At 44.9% G+C, this 23238-nt stretch overlaps 1 protein-coding gene across 1 annotated transcript in view; it reads right to left on the reverse strand.

Moving 5' to 3' along the window:
* Positions 1–23238, reverse strand: part of LOC147688945 (ATP-dependent translocase ABCB1-like) — a 1419218-nt gene that overhangs the window by 1190341 nt on the left and 205639 nt on the right. The window contains exon 7 of the mRNA XM_086941842.1: positions 5442–5613. Within this exon, the coding sequence (XP_086797968.1) occupies positions 5442–5613 (172 nt within the window). The remainder of the gene's footprint in view (positions 1–5441; positions 5614–23238) is intronic.

Consider the following 23238-nt stretch of genomic DNA (forward strand, 5'->3'; position numbering starts at 1 on the left):
GAGCTGATTTGCATATATTTACAACAAGGGGTGGTGAAGGACAGAGTCTCTGAATTAGGCAGAAAACTCTCACCCAGTCAAGGGATCAGGGCTAGATCCAACACCGTTTTTTAGCTCACTGCACCATCCCAGTTTCAGAACCTGGCTGTATGCAAATTAGTCTGTTCCTGTCCCAGTGCATGATGGGAACAGGGCAAACCAAACTACAAAAGCCAATTCTTACACTGGGAAGGAAACAAGCTCCCGGGGACCGGTTTCTGGCATTACAGCCGTCCCTCACCACCCCTTGTTGTAAATATTTTTGTCCACCCTAAGCGTGGAAGGGTATTCTCAGATGTGAGACCCTTGCTCATTGCACCATCAGGATTCAAGCAAACCGGGCCGAAGACGGCTGTAATGCTAGAAACCGGTCCCCGGGAGCTTGTTTCCTTCCCAGTGTAAGAATTGGCTTTTGTAGTTTGGTTTGCCCTGTTCCCATCATGCACTGGGACAGGAACAGACTAATTTGCATACAGCCAGGTTCTGAAACTGGGATGGTGCAGTGAGCTAAAAAACGGTGTTGGATCTAGCCCTGATCTCTTGACTGGGTGAGAGCTTTCTGCTTAATTCAGAGACTCTGTCCCTCACCACCCCTTGTTGTAAATATTTTTGTCCACCCTAAGCGTGGAAGGGTATTCTCAGATGTGAGACCCTTGCTCATTGCACCATCAGGATTCAAGCAAACCGGGCCGAAGACGGCTGTAATGCCAGAAACCGGTCCCCGGGAGCTTGTTTCCTTCCCAGTGTAAGAATTGGCTTTTGTAGTTTGGTTTGCCCTGTTCCCATCATGCACTGGGACAGGAACAGACTAATTTGCATACAGCCAGGTTCTGAAACTGGGATGGTGCAGTGAGCTAAAAAACGGTGTTGGATCTAGCCCTGATCTCTTGACTGGGTGAGAGCTTTCTGCTTAATTCAGAGACTCTGTCCCTCACCACCCCTTGTTGTAAATATTTTTGTCCACCCTAAGCGTGGAAGGGTATTCTCAGATGTGAGACCCTTGCTCATTGCACCATCAGGATTCAAGCAAACCGGGCCGAAGACGGCTGTAATGCCAGAAACCGGTCCCCGGGAGCTTGTTTCCTTCCCAGTGTAAGAATTGGCTTTTGTAGTTTGGTTTGCCCTGTTCCCATCATGCACTGGGACAGGAACAGACTAATTTGCATACAGCCAGGTTCTGAAACTGGGATGGTGCAGTGAGCTAAAAAACGGTGTTGGATCTAGCCCTGATCTCTTGACTGGGTGAGAGCTTTCTGCTTAATTCAGAGACTCTGTCCCTCACCACCCCTTGTTGTAAATATTTTTGTCCACCCTAAGCGTGGAAGGGTATTCTCAGATGTGAGACCCTTGCTCATTGCACCATCAGGATTCAAGCAAACCGGGCCGAAGACGGCTGTAATGCCAGAAACCGGTCCCCGGGAGCTTGTTTCCTTCCCAGTGTAAGAATTGGCTTTTGTAGTTTGGTTTGCCCTGTTCCCATCATGCACTGGGACAGGAACAGACTAATTTGCATACAGCCAGGTTCTGAAACTGGGATGGTGCAGTGAGCTAAAAAACGGTGTTGGATCTAGCCCTGATCTCTTGACTGGGTGAGAGCTTTCTGCTTAATTCAGAGACTCTGTCCCTCACCACCCCTTGTTGTAAATATGATTTGCATATAGCCAGTGTCTAACCCAGGGTGGTGTGGAGTGCAAAAAAACGATGGATTTAGGCCCAGATCCTTGTACTGGGGTGAATATATGACATTGTTCTACATTCTGTCCATCAACTGTGTTTTTTGCAATATTTAATATATGACGCATTATGTCACAAGTACTTACATATATGTCAGTATTTCAGACGTATCTGTAAGCGCAAAAGTGATGCATTGCTGGAGTTTGTCACACAAATTATGCAACTCCAGCAATGCATCTTTTCTTACCCTTCCCTACCCCCGTTCCTTTTCTACATTTTCTTTGGATATCCACATTCCCCATGTTCACTCTCCTTCTCCTTACTTTCCCTCCCCACACTCACCTTCTTTCAGTCCCCCTACTTCACTTCCTTTCTCCTCTCATACCTTTCTGTTCTTTCTTACTCATTTTCCTCTCCTTTATCAATGCACTCCACTTCACTTACTCTTTTTCATGTTTTTAAGAACATAGCTCTTTGATGAGAATTGGAGGTAGTTCTGAAAAGAACTTTTTTTTTCTTCTTTTTTCTTTTTTAGAACAAAAACAAAAACAGGGAATGGAAACTGCTCAACAGGAGCAAAAAACAAAAACAAATTTAGGGCTGGGAACGGCAGCAATGGTTCTCCAATGCTCGAACCATGAGCAGAACACTTTGTTCCCCATAGCAAAGTAGCTGATCACAGTCTCTGCATTTAAGGGCGCCTTTATTAAAAACAGGCTGAATGTTTGGAATCAGTTCTCGTGATCTCCCCCTCACCGATGTTGTTGGTCCTCCGGTTGATGTAGAGGCCCCATCCCTGGGTGCCTCTTGTGCTAGAGCCCTAACACTCTCCCGGGCATAGTTATGGGGATGCCTCCTTTCTACGTGGCTAATCATAGTTGAATTACAAAAACTGTACTTCTTTCGGGGGTATCCACGGGAAAGTACAGTTTGGCAGATTTTACATTCAACTTTTGGTGCATTTACTTTTTTATGTCCATCAGGTATAGAACATTTTTTCCAGATGAAATGTTCTTTCCCCTTCGGCTGAGAAGGCACTTCATCAATTAATTCATTGGTGTCATCTTCACTGCTGGATGGTCTGGCAGCCATGATAATCCAAGATATCCAACAAAGAATGGAGAGCAAAAAGGCAGGTCTTGCAGTCACAAAAGTGAAAGAAGAAATGAAGGAAATGGGTGGGGATTTCCTTCTTTGTAAAAAAAAACTGTTAGCAACCAATGAAAAGTGTTATTTTAAGGTCACATGACTTGACGCGCTTACGCTGCGCGCACCGATGTGCTTCCAGGGGTGCTTACGCGGCGCGAACGTAGGCGCTTCCGGGGGCGCATACGCGGCGCGAACGTAGGCGCTTCCGGGGGCACTTACGCGGCGCGCCTAAGTGACGTTTCGATAGTTTCACGGAAATGTAAAATCATTTTCACTTCGTAAATCAGAAATACTGCTTTTATATGTATGGTACTAAATGTCTTGCGTTAATTTTTACTTTTCATTCATATTTTTTTACACGAACGCAGAAATAGCGCTCTGGGTGCGCTCTCCGGAGAGCTTACCGGTGCGCGCACCCAAAGCGGCCCAGGAAAAAATGATTAAAAAAAAAATGTTTTTAAATATTCTTATAAAAAAAAATGATTAATAATTAATACTTACACAAAACAGCAAATAAAAAAAAAACGTAGGTTACAAACTCGATATAGAAAGGATTTAGCTTTTAAAAAACCTTTGAAATGTAGTGAAAAAAACAGAGGTTTCCCATCGTTATAGTTAGAAATTAGCATTTAAAAAACCATTGAAATTCACTGAAAAAACCATAGGTTTCACACCAGTTATAGTTAGCTGGACATTTTACTCATACAAAGCCATTGAAATTCCCACGTTATAGTTAGTTGGACTCACTATAACTTGCGCGCCCGCAATCCACTGCTGATGATGTCACATATTACATCATTCATGACATGGTCAGTGACATCACTGATGACATCACTGGTGACCAAGCTCCGACTGCGGAGCGAAACGCGTCGAGGAGAGCATTTGCTCTGCACTTTTGCAGTAAATTTTCCACTGCCTCTATCTGATGGTGTGAAGCCGTTTTACTTTTGAGCCTAATCTATTCAACTGAGAAGAGGTCTGCGCCTGCTTGGTTACCGCTTCGAAAGCGGTCAGGAGTGCTGTTTGAGATATATATATATATATATATATATATATATATATATTATATATATATATATATATATATTACCTACTGGCGGTCGCCAGTAGGTATATATAGTTAGGATTTTTTTGAATAGGGATTTCTGAAAATTCTATGTTGAATAACTTTGGCGTTGATGGACTGAATTGGCTGAAATTTTCAGGAAAATTGCACATTTTGTGTCTGAGTGTCAGTGATGTCATTTGAGATGTCATCAGTGATGTCACTGACCATGTCGTGAATGATGTAATATGTGACATGATCAGCAGTGGATTGCGGGTGCGCGATATATAGTTAGTGCAACTAACTATATATGCGAATTTCAATGGTTTTGTGTGAGTAAAATAAGGTTTTGTAACTGCTAATTCCTAACTATATATGGTCTATAACCTATGTTTTTTTTGGTGAATATACATATATATATATATATATATATATATATATATATATATATATATATATATATATATATATATATATATATATATATATATATATATATATATATATATATATATATATATATATATCAAAACATCTTCCCCCAGCAGGAGAAATTGAGTAGCACTAGTTCACAGGTTCGTATTGGTGTTTATTCAAGGTTAGTTGGTTAACATTAATCCCAATGCATTTCGGCTTATACAATCAGCCTTCTTCGGGGGAAAGATTACTGCAGACATCAGTTCATTTTGCCTTACGGACACAGGTGAAAACGTAATCCTTTTAATTAACTTGCCTCTGGTGGGCGTTTCAGTAATTAGTTCGCAGGGTTCCCTGGTACACGTAGGCTCCGTGTCTGTCATGATTACCTTGAAATGTTTTGTTTTCCGTGACTTCCCCACACGCATCTTTGGTACATGTTGAGGACTCTAGCCAGGCTCCAGTGCCTGGTGTCTGCCGCTGCCCTGTTAGCTTCTCGCTCCGATCCACAAAACGTCCTTTTCGGGCAGGTCTGGCGCTCTTTCCGAGGTGCGTGACTCCGCGGCTGGACTACGCCGTGTTAAACATCAAAACATCTTCCCCCAGCAGGAGAAATTGAGTCGCACTAGTATATATATATATATATATATATATATATATATATATATACATATATATATATACATATATATATATATATATATATATATATATATATATATATATATATATATATATATATATATATAAATATATATATACTGGGTAGATAGGCACCAGACCAGCAGAGGCAGGGCTTCAAAAACCACCTGTGAAGCTCCAAATAAATCCCGAACTAAGAACAATAAATCAAACACCATTCACTTCAATAGCTCAAACTACAATGACTGGAATTAAGGAATGGCCTCCTTCTTGAACCCTCTCCCCCCAAAAAATGTAGGTTAGCATATTATATAATATCTGGCTCACATTTTATGCCAGTGATTTAGCTGCAGAGTTTACACTAATGTTCAGAAAGTCAGGCATCACGTCTTCCTTCAAATCAACATTAGTTGAAAAATTACGACATTAAAAACTTGTAAATTCTTCTTTACGAAATGGATCTATTTAAACTTACCTTTAACCAAACTGCTGCTGATGCAACCAGGAGTGGGACGATTGATAAAATCACCAATGTCAATTTCCAGCCATAAACAAATCCAAACACTATCCCTAACACAAAAGTGCAAAGCTGTTGTGCAAACACGCTAACTTTATCTCCAAGGCCATTGCGAATGGTGGTGATGTCTCTATATAAAAATACAGGCAGTGAGAGAAAAGGAGAAAGAGAAACAGGCGAAAAGTGAGGAGTGCAAATAAACAAAAAAAATTTGGAATACGTGAATTTTAAACATCTATAAGTTAAACAATATGTCTTACATAAGATTCAACTGATGTTCTGCATACGAAGCTATTGACCACATTTTGAGTAAACCAAATGGTTGTCACATTCTGAACATTCAAAGGAATGTGCCAATTTAGGTTAATATGCTCTATTTTCAAGTATTTAATAGCTTTTGATGGCACCACTGGGTAATTTGTATTCTGTGTGTTTTTTTCATAAGAGTATATATTAGTGTTGGGAATGAGAGTTGTAGTAGCTGGAGTAAAAAAATTTAATAGGATTTGAACAAGTACATTTTAAAATGCTGATAACACTGGCCCGATTCACAAAAGTAATCTGAGACAAAATTCTAACTTTACGACTTTCGATATTCACAAACGGCATTTAGGAGTAGCAAAGTTAGGAATCTTAACTTTACTACTCCTAAATGCTATTTGTGAGTATCGAAAGTCTTAAAGTTAGGATTTTGTCTCAGTTAATCTTAAATTTTGATCTTAAAATCCTAACTTTACGACTTTTGGTATTCACAAAGGGCATTTAGGAGTAGTAAAGTTATGGTTCCTAACTTTACTACTACTAAATGCCCTTTGTGAATACTGAAAGTCGTAAAGTTAAGATTTTGTCTCTGATTAGTTCCGTGAATCAGGCCCAATGTCCCTAATACGTTTACAAATGTTCACTAAATAGTACAACCATAGTCAAACATATGGACAACCAGGAAATATTACAATACTAGAAATGTCTTTCTTTGTTCATTCCTTCAACCATACACAGTCCCTGACAACATGTGACAAATACTTAATCGTTCTTAAGCCATAGTGACAAGAATCAAATTCTGCTCATTTTTCTTTCAACTTTGTAGAGCATTCTTGCATGTTGAAACTATTTACATTTAGTTTTTATGTTCCAAATTCTATAAAGCTGATACCAGATCAATGCAGTAGCACTCACGTGCAGTTGAAATCTTAACTGAAATGTACAATATCAGTGAGATGTGTGATTGTTCTTTCCACCAATCCCCAATTCTCCATATTAGCTGTCAGAAACCGAGGTGATAATTTGCGACAAGTATCACTGTTAAAAAGGGCAATCTTTCCAGACTTGAGGATGACGGGAGCTTACTACCAATACGCCCAGACAATGAAAGGATTCATCATCTCCTACGGAAAGTTCCTTATGTTAGCTTTAACATGCTTTTAGTAAAGACACTTACATGCATATCTGAGTAGACTATGGCCTCAGAACTAGGGAAAGAAGATCTGTGTAGATGATTACCCTTTGCAGCCATTAGGGATTTCTAGAATTAGGAGGTTTCTGGTGTAGCAATTTCATTGCCCAGTCATTATATCTGGAGTTTGTTCTCCAGGTCAGTGTCAATGTGATGGTATGTGTGGCCCATTTACCATAGCTGGGGAAGTTTACCCAAAGATAAGTATAAATGGACTCCTACTTCGCTTCTTTGATGCAGGGGGCCAACTGCTCATCATGTGCAACCTAGAAAAGGTAGAGTTTTTGACTGTTTTCCATCACAAACAGTGTTGTGTATGATTTATTTTCTCTGTATTGCACCCACTTTTAAAACTAAAAGAGGTGAATCACCAGCACATTACACTGCCTATTAGATTGCTTCATTTAGTTTTTGCAAGTACTAGACCCCTTTCCATTCCTACCATTTGATAAACTCTTCCATAAAAGAAAATGAGGAGAGGGGATAACATTTTTCTCTGCTAGACAACTTTCCTACCTGAGAAAGATTTTGAGACATGGTCTTTCCTGCTAGAAAGTAATCCCTCTAAAGTACTTGATTACACTACTTTGGGTATACCAAACACAGTATCTACAACCTTAATTCCCTTAAGTTGTGTCCACAGTTTGCCACGACCAATGGGAATTTGCTTTGCTGAAAATTCCACTTGCATATTATGCAGGTTTTTTTATCACTAATTTATTTTATTTATTTATGGGCTTGTAGCGCGCCGGCATCACACCCGAAGGTGTATCTCCGCGCGGAGCTGTGAGGTAAACAGGTCGAGCAAAGCACCTCCTAGAATAGTACTGTCTTTAGGTGTTTCCTGAAAGCTGAGTGGCTCGAGCATTCTCTAAGGGAGAGGGGGAGGTTGTTCCAAAGACGTGGGCCCATGATGGAGAGGGCACGGCCTCCCTGTCTGGTCTTGTAATGTCTGGGAACCTGAAGTAACAGTTGGTTACTGGACCTAAGATAGCGGGAAGGACGATGGTACACAAATTTATCTGCCAAGTAGTGGGGTCCCAGATTGTGTAGACTCTTGTGTATCACACAGCAGATCTTAAATTCCACCCGTTTCCGGATGGGAAGCCAGTGAAGGGCCTTAAGGAGGGGGAGGGACGGCGTTCTAGGGGGGGTGTTAGTTACCAGCCGTGCCGCGTGTTCTGCACTACCTGCAGTTTATTGAGCACTCCTTCATTGGCTGCTAAGAATAGGCCATTGCAATAGTCCAGGCGACTCAGAACGAGGGCCTGGACCAGGGTCTTCCGTGTATTATCTGGTAGAAGGGGGAACACTTTCCGAAGGAGGCTGATAATGTGGAAGCAGGACCCTGCCGTAGTGCTGGCATGATGGAAAAGGGTAAGGTCATGATCTATACGAACCCCCAGGTTTTTTACTACCTGTTTCGGGAGCGGGGCCTGACCCAGGCTGGAGGGCCACCAGTCGGGGGTCCACAGGATTCTTGCCTCTCCGAATAGCATGACCTCAGACTTTCCCACATTGCACTGGAGAAAGTTCTTGGCCATCCAGCTGGCGATTGCAGTCATGCCGTTGGAGAACGATTGTCTTATCTCCGGGGTAAAGGTCTTAAAAGTGAACAGCAGCTGCGCATCGTCAGCGTAGGAGATAGGTATAAACCCGAAGGACCTCGTCATGTTGGCCAAAGAGGAGACATATACGTTAAACAACGTAGGGCTAAGACAGGAGCCCTGCGGGACTCCTCTGATGATACTGGCAGAAGTGGAGCTAAAAGAGCCCATATTCACCTTCTGAGTACGCTCTGAGAGAAAGCTGGTGAACCACGCCAAGGCAGAACTGTCAATGCCTATCTCCTTTAATCTGGTGAGGAGAATGGCGTGGGATATGGTGTTGAATGCTGCGGATAAGTCCAACAGCACCAACACCACTGACAGCCCTCTGTCCAGGGACAGGCGTATGGCATCCGTGACGGAGAGAAGGGCAGTCTCGGTACTGTGCCTAGGCCTGAACCCGGACTGAGAATGGTCTAGACTGCCGGTCTGCTCAATGAAGCTGGAGAGGTGGTGATTAACGTGCTTCTCCGTTAATTTGCCGATGAACGGCAGAAGGGAGATTGGCCTCAGATTGGTCATGTCCGACCAGGGGATGGTGGTGTTTTTCCTGATAGGCTTGACCATGGCCTCCTTCCACTCCCGGGGGACCAATCCCTCCGACAGGGAGCGGTTGATCACCGTCAGAATGGAGGGGCTGAGGACACTCCCAATAAGGTGCATGACACGGGCAGGTACAGGATCCACTGGGCTACCTGATTTAATAGTCCCAATCAGGGAGTTGACTTGGTCCAAGGTTATCTCGGGGATGAAAGATAGCGTAGCTGGAGCAGCGCAGGCTATTCCAGATTGGAGACTGGAAGAGGAGTCGTATTCATCCGCGGATAGGCTTGATTGGGAAATATTCCAATAAATGGCATCAATTTTATCGGAAAAAAACCCAGCAGTGTCATCGCACAGTTTTTGGGTCAGCACTTCTGGGCTGTCGCAAGCGACGGGCTTGGTGAATGTGCAGAGAACCTGGTACAGCAGTTTGGAGTCGTTGCCAGCCTCAGAGAGTTGGAAGATAATATGGGACTTACAGGCAGCTCGGATGTTTTTATGATAGAGTCTCATTGCTGAGCTATACCTGTCTCTATCGACAGTGCTGCGCGAGAATCTCCAGGATTTCTCCAACTTCCTACAGGCCTTTTTCTCCGCACGCAGTATGTCCGAGTACCATGGTTCCTGCTTGCGGCCCGAACGCCGATTGCAGCGTCTTAAAGGGGCAATAAGGTTGACCGCAGTACTCAAGGCATCGTTGAATTTGGACAGGGCCGAACTGGGGGAGTCTGAGGGAAGAAAGTCAGGAGGGGTAAAAACCGTTCTAAAAGTATCAGCGGACATCTTGTGCCACTGCCTGCGCCATAGCGCCATAGCAGCTAATAGATTGCAAGACAATTCTGTGGTCTGTGGTGCTGTTGTCAGACCTAACCCTGCTTGATTCCCTGGAAGAATTAAAATTCTTCTCTGTTTCAGTAAAGGTGTAAGTCATTTCGTATTAAAATTTGCACATTCTACCTAGTAGCTATTTGATCATTAGGGTCCTCCACGTCCTCTTTTTGTCAAAATACATGTCAAAATACATGATCCAACGGTATTGTCAAGAGTGAAGACCTTTTTTGAACAACCTAGTGATTTAGAAAATTGCACCATCAAACCGGACTGTTTGCTCTATGGTTGACTTTAGACAATCGAGGCCAGTAGTGTTATCCTTCTTTATAGCAATATAGATAATACCTAAACAACGGTATCCAATTATTCTGATAATTTAGCATACTAGCAACTAGCAGCACTCAGGATGACCATAAGAGGGGTTAAAAGCGAGACTCTCAATTTCAGGGTTGGTTCATCTGTACTATGTTTTTTGTTACCCTTGGTTAACCATCTGCAGACTTGTACTTCATTATATCTGCAGCAGCCCTGACTAAAGGCGTCAGAGATTGGGTATATGAGGAGATTTTGTTCTACTCACATTGGCAAACATGTTCATTCACAATTCCTTCACTCGCTTTAAATACCTGCATACCACACTAAATTTGTAACTTATGTTAGTGTATTTTATATATGCGATTGCAACAAATGTGCACAATTCATGTATCATTATCTGAAATCTGTTTATCATAGTTTCGGTTTTCAGATTTCATAGCGTTATTTGAGTGTTAAGTATAGAAACCTTAGGCATTGTGCTCACGGTAGCCATGAGCTCCTTGAAATCAGATTGCTTTTTTTCTGTGTAGTTAGTCTTGTATATCTAATTTCTTCATTAGAGACTGGTTGCATGGGATCAGACACAAGAGCAAGCTGGCCTTGGTGACTTTTAATTCTGAATGCACTCTAAAAGCCTTGATTGGTGCCCAGGAGCATCAGTTGACTTTAATATAGTTTATACTGGATGATCTGCTCCTAGATCCACAAAATATTCAGCACAAAGTCCAAAGTCCTTTGACAAGGAGAGACGTTTATTAACAATATGACTTTCATTTAAGTCACCCATCAAGATAACTAAATGATCCTCTATAAGCTTCGCATCCACTATTCCATCAGGTACAAAGAAATCAACTGCCAACAAAACCCAAATTAATGTATATGTTTATTATGGGGACTTTCCTTTAAACAAAGCTTGCATGCAGACACACTTGAGGTTTTAAATAGAAGTACTGCATTATTTTAAGACATAATCCCCATTGGACCTCCTTTTTTTGCAAGCCAACTCCTTCTTGTGAATGTTTTGAGCTCCTTCGAAGCTAAAGCCATACTCAGCCAAGAGTTCCTATTGGTTTATCATGCCATGCAATAATCTGTAATGTTCCCAGTCTTTATCTCCTTTTTTTATGTTTCCCTCTATGTTGCAGATATGCATGTGAAACTCTTCAAGGTGTTTTCAAGTGGCCCTGCCTGACCTTAGGCTACGTGGAAGAAAATGAGGTAAACTGAATATGCTTGGAATCAAAACTGTGAAATGTCTATAATCAATTGAGGACCGAGAGGGACTTTGGCTTTCTTGAATTCATCTCTTCCTGGTCATTAGGCACTGATTCATATTTTGGTGCATGGAAGACTCCATCAAAATGATATAGCTATCCCGTCACCAGTACTACAATACAATTATAACACAGCGGCTTGGACATCCGCTACATTCGTGAAGGAGTGCCCCATTCCCCATTAGGGTTGAACAGGATGTACATATGTGCATACCAAGACTGATTAATTGAATGCACGTTTTGCACATACATTTGCCATGCAATGTCATTATCTAGCTTAAATATAGCACACAGGCAAAATCTCAATATATCAAACTTGAGGGTGAGGGAGATCAGAGTACACAGAAAAAGCCTGAACTGAAAATCTCAAGTCTTGTGATGAAATAAGCATTCTTGGAGGAACAAAGGGCTATGTTTTAAAAAGAAGCAACATGGTCAAATCTGCCGCTCGCATTATGAATTTCTGAATATCATGAGGATAGTAGACTCAAATAGAAAAAATTGTTGTAACCGAGTTGAGAAATAATCTAGGCTGCTGACACTATTGGATGTTGCATTTTCGACAGGAAGGAAAGGGCTTTCTGAAGGCAAAACATGAAAAAAACAGATGCAATATCATACTGCTTCTTCTTAGAGAGAGTTTGATCCAAGATTAGCCTGTATGACTTTCCATTTGATGCAGGCTCCAAAGGACGACCTAATTTGGGAAGTTGAATGGGCATATTCTATAGCAAAGACCGAATCACTGTTTGTTCCCAAATTAAGCTTGGAAGAGTTGTGGTCAACAGCTGTTAGATGAATATTGAACAGTTATTGAGTTCTATAACATAGTTGGTATTATGCTGAACAAGGTAGATAATCAATGGAGTATCATCCACTTTAAGGAAATTCTTACAAACAGAGTGAATAAGTACAGTGGGTCATTAATGGTCCTTTGCTCAGGAATGATTTGAGGCATAACCCTTGAGCCTATACATATTGTTTCCCAAAGAAATATTTGAAAGTGAAACAAAGGCCTGAATTTGATTCCCATCCTGGTCACAGGCAATAATATTTCATAGCACCTGGTCCACAGAAAAATATGGTGGTCCCAGTAATGAGTCTAAAAAAAAATAACATGATTGCGGACCACAAGGTACAAGTGAGATCACCACAGTGGCCCTAGTAAGTCACATGCTATAAGCACATTAGGATGCAAAAACTATGGTAACACTGTTGCTATTTGGGACCATTTGCCTTCAAGGCCCAGTATTAGGTTAAAAGCATGTCACATTCGTTCAGCACTCATGTTTCTGGTAAGTAAATATAATGCTTTTTTCTCTGGAGAAGTGCAAGTATTAGCGTGAGGCTACCGTTTGAGTGAACAAATTATGGAGCCAATTTCAAGGGCAATTATTAAAGAGAATGTGAATAAATACAAAAGGATTACTGGTTTAAAAGGGCCTTTTGGGAATGAAGGTACTGTACTAACTCTGAATATTTAAGGTAACAATTATAGAAATGATGTACTATTAACTGGCTGCAACAGTATCGTTGATTGCATTAGGTTCTTGAGACTTGTGTTGAGGAGGCCTTAGAATAACAAAGTAAAGCTTTGGCTCTGCTTCATATAAGCATGACCCTCTCAACTGGCATTGTTGGCTGTTTGTTGTATCATTTGACCTCCTTTGATGTGCTTGCATTGCAGTTTGTGAGGGACTATTAACATCTTAAAAGTACACTAAGGGGTGTGGACAGCGAGTCAACATGGCAAATGCAATTTCTTAGTGCTCTGCTAAAGCCCATTTTTTGCATTAAAGAAGCACCTGAATATTTCTGAAACCGGAAGGTCTCTGCTAAAAATGTAAATTGAAAATTGATACTTGTATAGCGCACTACTCACCCGCAAGGGTCTCAAGGCGCTTGTACAAATACCACTGTGGAACCCATCCTGGCTTTCCCTGTGAGGCGTCCACTCCTGGGCACCCCCAAGGTGGAGGCCAGGCATCCTTAGAGTTGTGGGGGCCATTGTGGAGATTAAGCAAGCTATTGCCCAGAGTTGAAGAGTGGGACTCCATGATTGGAATAGGCACTGAGGCGAGAATTATCAGGTCCGTGGAATTTTTTTAGCCCAAGACCCGCCGAGGCGGGGAATTGAACCCTGGTCCCAGGATAGACCTCTGCATCAGGGTCTGCCTCTCTAAACATTGAGCCACACTTCTCCACAGTGGTGTGGGTACACCCCAAATGTAGCCAGAGGTGGAGGCTGAACATCTGAAAATGAACTCCTCCTTCAACGCGTCACTTGATACATTTAAAAGGGCAGCCCCTGCAAAGCACATGGAGCTTTGTGGATAAAGATCTTCTATCACAAAAGTGAAAATTGATTGCCTTTCGCTATTTGTATAGGCCATGCAGCAGGGAGAGCCATGTTGGCCTGTGTGTGCTCACTCTGCAGGCTGCAGGCCACTGGACCCTCTTTTGCTTCTGGGCCCAGCACAAAATGTACTTTAGATATAGCGATACAGAAGCCACCCCCCCCCCCAGCACACCTGAATGGTGGCGCAATAACACCTTCTTACTCATTGTTTCTGGAGCTGTACTCCAGTCCCAATCCATCAGAAGAGCGTGAAACACTGGTAATGCACCATGTGGTGAATGACATAAAGAAGAATTCATAACACACATGGTAGGTTAATATTCTGGCCCGTAACAACTACCTCACTGTGCTTGTAGAGATGTGATGAACTTGCACATTATAAAAGTGAAGCACATGTACTTACTGGGAGGTAGCAAGGGGGCAATGGAAGGGCAAAATGGTGACTATGGGAAACCGTGTAACACAACAAATAGAGGAGTGTCCCCTTGAGGTCATTACAACCTCTGTTCTATAAGGTGCATATATTGTACCCCAAATTAGGGACAACCTTTGTCCTTAGAAGACCCCTCACTCACCAACCTAGTTGGTGACATGCTTCATTATCGAGGTCCCACCCAGACAGCCGGGTGCCATCTGGGTGTCCTGCGACACCTGACTACAGTGGAGCTGGTTTTGTAATTTTTATATGTGCAATTAGGTTTAAAATAAGTGTGATTAAAAGTTGACCAATGCTACTCACTCAAGGTTTTTATTCTGGATTGATTGGGCAATGGTTAAAATATATTATGGGACACCCTTGCCTGGTTAGGTAGGCTATTGGTGTCAGTAAAGTCATGTGCTAAGATGAAAAAAATTGTTAAAATTGTTCTACATGTTTCAACCTATATGTCATTATGAGGTTTTCGTCGGGACAAGAGTGCAGAAATCTGGGTGGTGTACACACTCTAAGGTGTACCCAGCCCTCGACTTTGTAGTGTCTAAATCACAAACTTGTGATTTATTGAAAAAGGTGTTCTTCTCCTTGATTCCAGGAAAAAAACCTGTGAAAAAAGTGGGGAAAAAAAGGGTTGGGGGAATCCAATAGATAGTACATAATATGGTATTTTACTTGGTTCTTCTGCACCTAGTGTCAAACTTTCACATGACGTGTTCCATCTCATGGAAAGTTCACACAGTATAAACTATGGGTCATAACTATCCACAGGCAAACGTGCCTGTTTGAAATCCATATCGGGCAGAGGAGGGGAGCAGGCGGACACACTTTCCCTCACTTTCCCTCACCTGCTGCTGGGGCTCCGACGCTGCTTGTTCCCCCTGCCGCAGTTGTTCCAGCTACCTGGCCGCAGTTGGGGGGAACTACAGCTCCCAGCAAGCCCTGGGACAACATCCTGTACCGCCCACACATCCCGAGGACTAGCGCGCCCGGAGGCGCCTAAATTGAGAAAGCTCCCACGAAGGAGCGGGAACCTGTTTGAAATCCATATCGGGCGGAGGGGGGGAGCAGGCGGACACACTTTCCCTCACTTTCCCTCACCTGCTGCTGGGGCTCCAACGCTGCTTGTTCCCCCTGCCGCCGTTGTTCCAGCTACCTGGCCGCAGTTGGGGGGAACTACAGCTCCCAGCAAGCCCTGGGACAACATCCTGTACCGCCCACACATCCCGAGGACTAGCGCGCCCGGAGGCGCTTAAATTGAGGAAGCTCTCACGAAGGAGCGGGGACCTGTTTGAAATCCATATCGGGGGGCGGAGGAGGGGAGCAGGTGGACACACTTTCCCTCACTTTCCCTCACCTGCTGCTGGGGCTCCGACGCTGCTTGTTCCCCCTGCCGCCGTTGTTCCAGCTACCTGGCCGCAGTTGGGGGAACTACAGCTCCCAGCAAGCCCTGGACAACATCCTGTACCGCCCACACATCCCGAGGACTAGCGCGCCCGGAGGCGCTTAAATTGAGGAAGCTCCCTCCGCGTCGCGGACGCGCGCGGACGCCGGGCGAAACCTGGGCAAAGGGCGGGCCCTCTATGGCCCGAGGAGGCCCGAGGAGGACGGGACGGGGCTACCCCCCTTGGCTCTTGGCTCTGTGTATAGAGGAGGTAAAGAAAAGACACTTGCTTTCGTTTGGTTTTCCACCTATTGGCTTTGACTTTGCCTTTCTCCAAGGACAAATTCTGTACCAGACTTTATGATGTGTTGATAACTATATTGTTACACCCAAACCACACTATGACTCACAATGGGGATAATACAAATAGTGCAACACGGTCCATTGCTAGAGAAGACGATAAAGGCGTATCTCCCCAGTCGACACATAGTAGATGGACTAAGCAGTTGCCCTCACAAACAGTAGTCACAGAACAAGCCTTCCCGTGGTTAGACGAGCTAAACGCCCTGTGTAAAACTACACATGTCTTAGTAGAATCACCGCTTCCTGTCGATAGCTCCTGTGTAATACTTGATACTGATAGTCCCCTGCAACCGCTCCCATCATCCAGTAAAACCAACAGTGAAAACACCAAAAGGATTGCATCTTCCCAGTTCTCATCAGCTAAAAGGAAACGTAGTGGGGTTAATAACATTGGGAACCAATCAAAACTCCAAAAATTGTCCTTAAGCCCCAGAGCTCCAGTCAGTAACTCTTCCACGACTCCTGAGGCTGTTGAGAAAATAGTCGTTCTAGCATCTCCTACACGGCCAGATCTATTATCCCTTATTGAACAACTGGTCAGCTCTATTATATCTCCATTAATAGAAAAAATAAACGCACTAGGGGACAGGCTGACTGGAAAGGAGGAAATTATCAAGTCTAACTTGCTAGCCAACAAATGTTCTGTAACTCCTAATTGTTCCCATCCACTCTCTACTCCCAAAGACCCCAAGCCAAATACACAAGACAAAATGGTGCCAACCCAATCAACAGTTCCTAACGCTCCAGCCCCAATAGCTCGCAAAACTCCCTTTAAACCTGTTTTGCCATGGCTTACTGCTCCTAGAGTACAGCATAATAAAGTTTCTCCTATCCAACTCCCACCGGAGGCAGCTCCATTTGTATGTGTCCTCGCGGGAGTACCAGCACTTACACCTGGGAAATACGAGAAACAACATGACCTGTTGAACAAGGTTAAATTTTGGCTGACAAAAAACAGACCCCTGCCATCCAACCTCGAGGGTACAATAATGAGTGTTAGAAGGGTGGGCTGGCTGGGTTCCCTCTCAAAAGATATCGCTGGTAACCTAGTACTTGTTAGATTTAGGCAGAGACATATTGTCCCGTACCTATCGTACCTGTGCACCCCAAGTGGGAAACGGCCCAATCTCCGTCTGGGATTTGCATGATTTTTACTCTAGAATGCCGTGCATCTCCCCATCTACTCTAAAGGTAGGGTGCAACATGTTAATTGGCAGAGGACTCCATGTATCGAGCGGCCGTAGCTTTCCCACTTATACCCGACAGGAATCAATGTTTTATAGTCCTAAGTATTGGAACCCTAATTAATTGCTGTCTGATTTAATCTTAATTTGTGAAAAGTACGCTATAATTAAGATATTTATCCCCAGAGGTTGGGCAAAAGTTTTTAACTTGCAGATACCATGTGTTATTGTATGTATGTTTTTATATTTTAACTGTACGCTTTTATGATTTTTAAACCAAAATCGAATAAAGCTATACTTTACTGACCCTTGAGAAACACAACAAAATGAAAATCCTTACTGAAAAGCGAAGAAGGAAAACATTTAATTTTGGTGGACCTTATCTGTGGTGTGATATTTCAAAAAGACAGAGCAGCTCACCATGAGTAAACAGCTGAATAAGAACTCCAATCTCTTGAAAGGGCCAATTCAAGTAAGGACTGCAACAACTGAGAAGGGAGCCCAACAGGGTAAAAAAGTCACTGATCTCCCTACTATTTAAAAATGCACAAGGTAGGTCATTTGATAAAGCTTTATTCGATTTTTACAATCATAAAAGCAATGTGCAAAACAGCGAATACAGCAAAATCATGGTTTAAAAACTTGTGTCACAATATAAAATTAGGCACAACCCCTTGAGTAAAATACAAGCAATACAATCGTTAAAACAACAAGTTAAAAAGATAAAACCTTAAGGTATGTGCGAATACCACATTATGAGAAGATTGTTATTTCTAATATCAAAGACTCTGTTCAATTAAGCGAGCCCTCAAAATCCATGCCCAGCCTAGAAATGTTGCCATAGCCAATGCAATGGGTAGTGAGGTGTCAGTTTGCAGAATGAGTTCAACTTCCGCAGCCACCCTTGTGCCCAGGAGCCTACAGATTGGTGTCAGACAAGCCCGTTGCGAGGCAGCGTAGGCATCACAAACAAAGAGAATATGAGCCGTCGACTCAATATTGGCTCTATACCCCGGACACCTAGTTAGAGATTGAGTTGACCATTTCATCGTAAACAATCTCACTGGGAGCGTACCCACCCTGTACTGGAAGCACAACTTGCTGTCCTTGGGTTTGGCAATTGCATCCCAGTATGATTCCAACCTCGGGGCGACTTTATGATCCAAGAACCAGCTGGTAAGGGAAGAAGACACTTGTTGCCTTGCATTTTTTCCTTGAAACAAATCCCAGTATTTAGTCTTCAGCACAGCTTTTGATGGAAAGATGGAGTTTACGGGATCAGTCCACAGCACAATCAACCCTAGCTCTCCTAAGAGGTTTCGGACTACCCATAGCCATTTAATGTGATGTAATGTGTCAGCCCTAATTATATTTAAGAAACCCTGTGCATAGCCAGCAAGTTCAGGAGTAGACCATAGTCTCCACCAATACAGAAGGGGATGCAATTTAGCTACAGATGCAATAGGTTTATTACCCAGATCCATTAACAGCGGACACATAGGGGTACTCTGGGGAAGTCCAGTAATATTTCGTAAAAAACGGTTTTCAGAGATAGTAAGAGATTCAAGGTTCTCACAGCCCCAAACTTCCGAACCATATAATGCTGAGCTAACAGCTTTCAGATTATAAATTTCAAGGGCTGGGTTAATAGGCTTGAAATGAGAGAGATCATGCTCCTGACAGAGGGCCCCCAAGATCTGTCTTAGTTTAAGTGAGGCTAAATCAATTTGGCGATCCCACTTCATGCTTCCTTGAAAATTTACTCCTAGATAGGTGAACTCATTAACTACTTCTAGAGGTCCATCCTTCATGTTAAAACCCCTCATATTTGCCATTTGGGCATTAAATACAATTAACTTTGTCTTGGACACGTTGACCTCCAAGCCCCTCACGCAACAATAATCCTAAAAGATTGTTAGTGCCTTTTTAAGTCCACTTGAGGTCTTGGAGAGAATCAATGTGTCGTTGGCAAACATCAGAATGGGTACTTTTTTCCTGCTATTGTAGGGGCATCAGTTGGTATTGTACTCATACAATCAGCTATCCCGTTATTATATAGCGTAAATAGCGTAGGGGCCATCATACATCCCTGTCTAACACCATTTTTTTTTTTTTAACATCATTTTTATTGCATCACCAATATAATTGTACAGACAAGATAATCAAAATTACAGTTTCTCTGTGTACAAGGAATGTTATTGTCCATTGCGTTCTTGTTTGGGAGGCCCGCCCCTTTCTCAGGTACGGGTAGCCTCTGTCCATGAGTATTTCTCGTACCACTTTACACTGTCTGACAGTAGTTGTACTAAAATATCGCTGGGTTGCTTTTGCGATTTTCACCCCTCCACCGCCCCATAATTTTCGTTCCCCAACAGCCCGCCAATTCCCGCTTCCTTCCCTCCCCCCCCGTGGTCGCGCTGCGCTGATTCATCGTTGTAAGAACGTCTGTTGTGATGTAGGAAGTACATACATTCGCTAAGGTGTGCCCCCCGGTATGGTGACAGGGTCTGCTACATCCAGCTCCTCCTCGCCCTCCTGCTCCTCATCATCTATGTCACGGAGCGCCTGTACCATCAGTTCCCACGCAGTTGCCCTCTCCAAAGCCTTTTCGTCATTTGTCCTCCAGGCCATCTGGTACCTCAGGGTGCTCTCACATGCCGCCCACCTCAGGCATTCCCCATACCACCTTTTATATGCGGGCCCCACCCTCGATTTCCAATTCCTCGTTATCTCCCGCTTAGCTAGAATGAGCCCCAAGTCTATAAATTTGCTGGTAGTCTTGTTTCTAGGCGTGTGCGGGAACCAATGGAGGATGCCCACCGCTTTCGTGTACTGAATGTCCCTGTCTGTTGCACTGTTGAGGGCCCGCCCAACTTCCTGCCAGTAGTCTCCCAGAGATGGGCAATCCCATAACATGTGACCCAAGTCCGCCCCAACCGTATTGCATCTGGGGCAAGCAGCGTTTTCTATCCCAAAATATTGTTGTATTTTCCCCGGTGTGAGATATGCCCTGTGAACAATGTAGAAGTGGATCAACTGGAACCTGGCATTCCTCGAGCTCTTCCGTGCCCGCCTCAGTAGTTGGCCCCAGGTCGTGTCAGGGATCTCTACTTGAAGGTCCAGCTCCCACTTGGCCTTCAGAGCTGTCAGTGGCTGTAAGGCCTCCCTCTGTATCCTGGAGTACAGGCAGGTGACAGCCTTAAAAGTCCCCGCGGCCATCATCGTGTATTGACATGCCATGGAGGTGCCCGGCTCCTGCAACCCTTCCCCCCAATGAGCCTGCATAGTGCCCGTGACCGCTGCGTGCAACAAGTAGTCGCCCCTCGGCAGGTCGAACCGCTCCTGCAATTCCTGAAACGGCAGCAGTACCCCACCCTCATACAGATCGCCCAACATTTGTATCCCCGCTTCCTCCCAGCCCAGCAATCGCGACCAGTCCCCTCCATGTGGGAGGGCCGTAACCATCCCCAACGGGATTTCGGGGGCATACATAAGGCGGGCTCCCGCCCGCTTACGGGCCCGGTCCCAGCAGAGTCGGAACGTCTGCTCCTCGACCGTCAGATCTCCCACCCGAAGTTTCTGGTGTAATGTGATGTACGCCAGCACATGTCGCGGGGTGCCTTCTATTCTCGCGTCCTCAGGGCCTCTATACACTCTTGCGACCTCCTGAGTGAAAATCTGCAGCTGCGCGGCCAGATAATACCCCTCAAAATCTGGCACAGCCAATCCTCCTTCATCCTTGGGGCGTTGCAGAGTATCGAGCGCTATGCGCCTCCTTCCCATGCCCCATAAGAACGCTATGACCAGAGATCTCAGGCGCTTAAAAATAGAACTCGGGACCCACACCGGGAGCGTCCTAAAATAATACAAGAGCCTGGGCAGGGCCACCATTTTGAGCAGGGAGATCCTACCAGCCAGGGATAGCGGCAGGGTAGACCAGAAGTCCATGTTCCCCCGTAAGGCATTAATGCAACGGGTGATGTTACCCTCCAGCAAGTCAGCTGGGGTATGATAGACATAGACTCCCAAATAATGCAGACAGCGCGGTTCCCACCGGAGTTCCTGCGCGGTGAGTGGACACGGTTCTCCTGACCTCAGGGGGAATAAGCAGGACTTAGGCCAGTTGACCCTCAGGCCCGATAGCCGGCCAAACCGCCCTAGTAACCGCCGTGCCCCCTCTAGCTCGGGGCCCGCGTTAGCCAGAAACATCAGCAGGTCATCTGCGTATAAAGAAATGAAATGTGGCCTGCCCCTAAATGATAAACCGGCGTAGTGGCGACCCAGTCTGGCCTCTACTGCGAAAGGTTCCATCGCTAGGGCAAAAAGGAGCGGAGATAGGGAACACCCCTGTCTGGTGCCACGCTTAACCGGGTATTGCCTCGAGATCAGAGCACCCACTCGGACTCTCGCTACCGCATCAGTGTACAGGACCTTGGTCCAGTTTATGTATCCGTCCACCAGCCCGAAGCGTCGCATCACCTCATACAAGTACCCCCATTCAAGGCTGTCGAAGGCCTTCTCTATGTCAATAGAAAGGACAAATGGAGAGACGGCGCCCGGCCAGTCCGCCCCCATCAGTCTCGTAAGTCTGCGAATATTGTGGGTAGTGTTGCGCGTCGGGATAAAACCGCATTGGTCCTTATGAACAAGGCCAGTCATATGCATCAGCAGTCTGTTGGCCAGAATCTTACTCAGGATCTTGTAGTCCGTCGTCAACATGGACAACGGACGGTACGAGGATAAAGCCGCTCCCTCTCTGCCCGGTTTTAAAAGCGGGATCATGAGGGCTTCACACATGGAGCCCGGGAGCCGACCCCTTTCTTGCGCTTCATTGTAGACCTCTCGCAGCCGGGGAGCAAGGTACTCCAGATATTTACTATAAAACTCTATCGGGAGTCCGTCGAGTCCCGGGGTCTTATTTCTAGCCATTTGCTTTACTGCACATCCTATCTCTCCGAGCGTTATGGGCCGACCCAGCTCCTCTGCCTCCGAATCTTCCAACTTCGGCAGTTGTAAGCCGTCCAAGAACTCTCCTAGCTCTTCTGTCCCCCCTGTTTCACCACTTTCATAGAGACCCTCATAATAAGTCCGAAACTTATTCAGGATCCCGGGTTGGGTATGGCAGGGCTCCTCCCCTGTCTCTTGGATCATCATGATCGGCATACCCCTCCTGACTGGGTTAGCGAGCCACGCCAACATAGACCCCGCCTTATCGCCTTCCGCGTGCGCCCTCGTCATGTACGCCTTATGATCAAAGCAACGCAGCCGTTCCAGTTCTACAGCCAGCCCCTCCCTGGCCCCACCAAGCCCCTCCTGCAACTCAGGGTGATTCGGGCGACTCTTCTCCAGTTCTCTTAACCGCGTTTCGGCCTTATCTAAATCATCTAACAAAGTCTTGCGAGCCCCAGCCGTGTGTCCTATACAGTGCCCCCGCACCACCACCTTAAACGCGTCCCACTCTACCGCCCTCGTGGAGGCCGTGCCGTTGTTCTCATCAAAGTAGCTCTCAATACGGTCTCCCAGGGCCTCCCTGAACAACAAGTCATCCAGGGTGTCGGGTTGCAGGCGCCATGTCGGTACGCAGTTAGCAGTCACCATCCAGTTCAGGGATAGCAACAAAGGGTTGTGGTCTGATATCGTCCGAGCCAAGTATTCCGCCCCTCCCACCGCAGAAAGCACGCATGATGAACACAGAAACGCGTCCAGCCTAACGTGTAGATCATGCAGGTGCGAGTGAAAGGAGTAGTCCCTAGTAGTGGGGTGTAACGCCCTCCATGCATCTGTGAGGGCCCAGCTCTCCTGCCACTCCAGCCTGCGCTTGGCTACTCTATGCGCTGGGGACGCATGCAGTGGGGGATGGGACCTATCCAATACCACATCCTCAACCGAGTTGAAATCCCCCCCCAGGAGTACCGGCCCCGCCAAATAACCCGCCAGTTTACCCGAGAGTGTAGACAAAAATGCGGGCAGATCCACATTGGGAGCGTACACACTGCAGAGAGATACCAC

The sequence above is a fragment of the Lissotriton vulgaris genome, chromosome 10, assembly GCF_964263255.1.
Source record: "Lissotriton vulgaris chromosome 10, aLisVul1.2, whole genome shotgun sequence".
NCBI lineage: Eukaryota > Metazoa > Chordata > Amphibia > Caudata > Salamandridae > Lissotriton > Lissotriton vulgaris.